The sequence below is a fragment of the Petaurus breviceps genome, unplaced genomic scaffold (assembly GCF_028583685.1).
Source record: "Petaurus breviceps papuanus isolate PSGF00001 unplaced genomic scaffold, PetGlider_PUasm1.0 186, whole genome shotgun sequence".
NCBI lineage: Eukaryota > Metazoa > Chordata > Mammalia > Diprotodontia > Petauridae > Petaurus > Petaurus breviceps.
Window position 1 is genome coordinate 37,106,173 of NW_027185798.1, and position 5,535 is coordinate 37,111,707.

The window sequence follows — 5,535 nt, forward strand, 5'->3', positions numbered from 1 at the left end:
ACAGACAGATAGATGATATAGAAACATATACACACATATGCATATACATACATATATATACATAAATGCATATATATAAATGCATATATATATACACACACACATTTGCTGCTATTCCATTATTTCAATCCTGCCCAACTCTTCATGACCCCATTTGGGGTTTTCTCGACAAATATACTGGGGTGGTTTGCCATTTCCTTCTGTAGCATCAAGCACCCCGGCGTCCCCAGGGTTTGCTGCCACCACAGGTTCTTAGATCTGCTTTGTTAAAGGAAAGCAACTCAAAATGTGTTAACAAGCTTACTTTAATCAGTCAGACATACATCGTTTACCTCGTTCAGGGGAAAAGGTCAGCACCCCAAACTTCAAAGTATACAGGCAGAATTATCAAGACAGAAACAGATCAAGTACACAGCTTTCCAAACTGTGCAACCATTACATCCATACCAAACAACATCTGGGTTTCAACATCTGGGTTTTTCAAAGCCGGGGTGGGGAGGGGCTCCAGACAACGGCTTCCTAGAATCCATATCAAATCACAGAACACTTCTCAAAGTGAGCCCCCAAAACAAAGCCTCACATCAGGGCTTATATAGCCTTCTCCTGGCTCAGAGAATGTAACAATCTTATTGACCCACTGGCCAATCAAGAAGTATCTACTGAAAAACAAGCCTCCCACCCCAGGATCCAGGTGCACTTTAGCCTAGGGGCAGGGAAGATCTTTAAAATTTTCATTCCCATTACACCTTCTCTAGCTCATTTTACAGTTGAGGAAACTGAGGCAAACAAGGTGAAGTGACTTGCCCAGGGTCACACAGCTATTAAGTGTCTGAGGCTGGATTTGAACCTGAGTGTTTCTGACTCCAGACTTGGCACTCTATCCACTGCCCCACTTCACTGCCTATACATATATACAGATATACATGCATACATACATACACACATACACATATATTTGCACATACATATATTGTGTGTATATGCATACGTGTGTGTGTGTATACACACACATATAGTTTCAATGGAAAATGGAAGGGACTGGGAGGGCAGCAGAAGGGAAAGAGGAAAATCTCCTACTGAAAATGGGATATGATTTATCTGGAAGGATGATGGTGAAATTACTAAGTGCCCACTATGCTCCATGCAAAAGGAATGCAAATGTAAAAGTGAGATGGCCTCTGTAATCCAGGGGGTTTTCCTTCTCCTAGAGCAAGCTAACATATTAACCAATCAGTAAATGATAAAAGCTGTGGGTCTTTTGTATGTAGGGAGTTGTCTTAACATCACTTCTTCCCTTGAAGTCCTACAATGATGCCTTATCATGACCTGGTGGTGACTGTATGCCAGCTCCTACCAAGCTGGAAAGGTTTTATGGATGGATGGGCCCAGTGGTATATTTTATGGATGTATGTTATGGGGGGGAGACAGGGAGGGACCAGTCCAGCTAAGCTCAAAGAGGCTCCTCACTTAAAATGTAGAGACATCAGAGGACAGTCTTGGTGGTTCAAGTTCTACTAATAAAAATTAAGGAACATAAAAGGGCTTGGGATCTGTGCCACCTTGACTTTGGATCTTATGAAGTAATACCTCAAAGGACCATTCTGAAATATTACAAAGTTTTGGTGTATACCACACACAAATTAAGGATGATTGAGAAGAAGCTCTCTGGTCTGATTTAGCTTGTATTTTTAAGATAGAAATGATTTATTAGTATTTATAATAGTAATAAATAATTTTAAAATTAGAAAAACCTTAGAACAATAGTCTTAGACCTGCATATAACATATGTCAAAGAATTAAAATGTAATAAATAAAACAATATTAAAGTCCTATGTTGAAAACCTTCATTATATAGCCTGGAAATGAACTTGGCTTTTCAAAAGCTATGGCAGTAGCATATAAATGGCATAGATAGATAGGCAATTTTTCCCAAGATGGAAAGTCTTCCAACATGAGCATGGTGACAGTTTTTCTATGCAGCTGTGTTCAGAAATACCTATAACCAGGTTGGTCATTAGGTGGCAATTTCTTAGTCCCAGCACCTCTTGAAGACTGTCTGTTAAGTTATAGTCAGACATAGGTCATAGGTTTAGAGTTGGAAGAGGTCTTTAGGAGTTCATCTGGTCCAAAGCATCTTATTTTACAGATAAGGACACTGAGACCCAAATGTGTGGAATGACTAAGGTCACTCAGGCAGTACATGGCAGAGCCAGGTTTGGACCTGAGCCCTCTGATTCCCAATCCAGAGCCCCTTTAAGTCCACCATGATACCTCCCTCTCAGTTATGATATACCTTTGTGGAAGAATAAGCCATACTGACAAAACTGCACATAACTAAAGCAAAAATAAACTAAGTAAATACCAAATGAAATAACTGATGGCTGCTGACCTAATATTTGGCAACCACTCCTGCTCATACAAATACAGGCAGCTCTTTTGCAGGAAGCAGCTCCATATACCATATTTTCCTATCCTGCAAACACCCTGTCCCTCAAGTTATAAAGTCCTCCACATAATGGTAGCTGCTCATAACTCAAGAGTGAGCCCACATGTTGCTCAAAACTATTAGACACAAAGAAGCTTAAGGCTTTACTTTGAATAAAGACACAAGGCTAAGCTCGTCATCATTACTACCCATCCCTTGGTGGCAGGATTTTCATTCCCACCCCCCATGGCTCACATATTATATTCGCATGCCTACTAATAGAGCTTATAAAACTGTCCAGGCTTTCTTAGCTGGAAGGGCAAGAAAGAAACATGAGGCCTTTGATGTTGCCACAGCCAGTGGGCCTCCTTTGGGCAAGGCATGGGAATGGTAAATGCCTACTTAATGAATGGTGTTTAACATGTTCTATAGCATTGTGATGGCCTGATTTCTTTTATTATGTTCTGAACAGATGATGAACCAGACGATGGTGCCCAACATTACTTTATCGTCACAGGCTTTCACAATCCACAGCTACTGGCAATTATGGCAGAACTCGGGGTTCCTGTATCCAATGTGATTAAGATAACTTCTGAGAATTATGAACCTCTGAAAGCACACCTGGCAGGCCTTGCCCAGCAACAAGAGGCCTCGCTTCTGTCGGAAAGTATGTTACCAGATGCCCAGTTTTCTTTTTTGCAGCTGAAAAGTTGAACGTTTTTGTTAAATATTGTTGTTGTTACTAGTGTAAATACTGTTATCATGTGCAGAAAATAGTGGTACCCTAAACGTATCCTTAGCTGTCTTCATTTATGATCTCCTCTTTCTTCTACTTCAACAGACAAATAACCTTCCTTTTAAAAATTGAAACCCCCCTTACATTAATGTACAAACACCTCAAACAGGGATCAGCAACCTTTGCAGGAAGATAAGCCATTTGGTTGTGTCATTCTTTGCAACGAGTATGAAAGAAAGAAAGAAAAGGGAAGGAAGGAAGGAAGGAAGGAAGGAAGGAAGGAAGGAAGGAAGGAAGGAAGGAAGGAAGGGAGGGAGGGAAGGAGGGAGGGAGGGAAATAGAGACATTTATATACCATATGTATTGTATGTATATGTATGTGTTTACATATACATATACATATATATTTTAAGTTGACACTAGATTGCTTTACACCAACCTCACCAATGCTGGTTTATACATTTTTAGTTCTTTTTTTTTTTTTTAACTGGATCAGTGATTTCATTGGTGTAGGAAATTCCCATTGAGGAAATTCCCTTTATCAAGGCGATCAGCAGCTGCTTTACATACTACCATCCTAGAAAGTTGCCTAAAGCACTCAGAAGTTCTCAGGGAGTGTCACAGAGTGTGGTCCTTCCTGGAATATTTTGGTGCCAAGTAGACACCTTGAAGTATATGTGCCTTGCCAAATTCCTACTAAGCAAGAAAATTTTGTCTCTTCTGTCTAATGCAGATGCGGCTGCGATATCAAAAGACATGGAAGCTGAAAAACTGAAGAGAGAGAAAGAAGTAAAAGAGCTTGAGATTTTCTGGAAATACTTGGAACCAATTCTGAACAACGGGAAACCTGAAACTAATCTCTTTGACATTGCCAGGCTTGAACACGTGGTGAGGGAAGAGTTGCTTCCTCTAGACTGGACAGACAGTGAAATACTGGTTAGTAGCTTCCTCTCTGAGAACATCCTGAACATTGTAACCATGGATACATGTAATTGCTTTGTTCATTCCACAGACTGAGTAGCTACTATGTACAAAACACTGTGGTTGGTGCAGTGACTATTACCTTCTATTTGTCTGTTCATTAAATATTCAGTAATGGATATAGCCTGATTCCGAAGCTTCCCTGGTGTTTCTATGGCTAAAGTCATGGAGAAGACTAAAATAATACTAAGAAAAACTCATATTTAGAAAGCACTTTAAGCTTTTAAATACTTTTACTCACAGTAACCCTATGAGTTAAACATTTCAATTGTGCAAATGAAAAGAAAAATGAAGTCCAGGGATAAAGTGATTTGCACAAGGTCACAGAGCTAGGAGAAAGAAAATCCAAGATTTATTCTTTCTACTATACCAACTACAGAGAACAATGAACCTATGGCTTTGGCTAAGTACTAAAGAGAGACTTGTACCTTCTTTATAAATAATGAAATAATCCCTGCACTAATAATAAGTTGATATTGGACTGGTGCTTTTCATACTTGGGCATCAATTTAAATGGCAGTGCTTCTAAGATACTTGCCTTACTCATGAAAAGGTTTGTAGAGAAGTAGTGTGAATTTGTGGGTGTGTATGTATATGATCTGGGTGGAACACCACCCCTGGGGGCAGGTTTTCTCCTCAGTCCACCCTGAATCAGTGACCCAGAACTGGGTCAACACTGAGATAACAAAGGTGCCATTGATACCTCTTCCTATAGCAGTGTCCGACGATGTGTCTGAGGGATACCCCATATTGGAATGGAACCTCCTTTTGTGCTAGTTCAGGGATGGGGAACTAGCAGCCTCAAGGCCACATGTGGCCTTCTAGGTCCTCGGGTGTGGCCTTTTGGCTGAGTTTTACAGATCAAATCCTTTTATCAAGGGGATTTGTTCTGTGAAGGTTGGATTCAGTCAAAGGGCTGCACTTGAGGACCTAGAGGGTCACATGGGGTCTCGACATCCCAGGTCCCCCACACCTGACCTCATTCCTAGCCTTTCCCTGAGTTCTGAAATGAACTGTACCATGAGCTCCTGGCCGGACCTGGACCCCAGGTTCATAGACCTCTTTCTCTATCTCCCTGTGCTGATTTGGGCTAGAAGAAAATACTTCATTGTGACTTTTTCTTGGATTTCCCCATAGGATATTTTCTTTATCTGTTCAGAGGAGTTTTAAAGGGGAGTTTGCTGTATTTTGTCCTACTAATCCACCATCTTTGTTCTGCCTTTAACCAAATCTAATAAAATATAGTTTAGTAGAACTTGGACTCCTCACTTAGAACCACAAAGACCTGGCTCACATCCAGGTCAACTTATGAGGGTTATTATTAGTGAATAGGTAGATAGATGGATGATAGATAGATAGATAGATAGATAGATAGATAGATAGATAGATAGAT

At 40.4% G+C, this 5,535-nt stretch overlaps 1 protein-coding gene across 1 annotated transcript in view; it reads left to right on the forward strand.

Annotated features, from left to right (window-relative positions):
- Window positions 1–5,535, forward strand: part of SPAG17 (sperm associated antigen 17) — a 266,279-nt gene that overhangs the window by 103,738 nt on the left and 157,006 nt on the right. Inside the window, exons 6-7 of the mRNA XM_069089276.1 lie at window positions 2,898–3,092; window positions 3,895–4,097. Coding sequence (XP_068945377.1) covers window positions 2,898–3,092; window positions 3,895–4,097 — 398 coding nt within the window. The remainder of the gene's footprint in view (window positions 1–2,897; window positions 3,093–3,894; window positions 4,098–5,535) is intronic.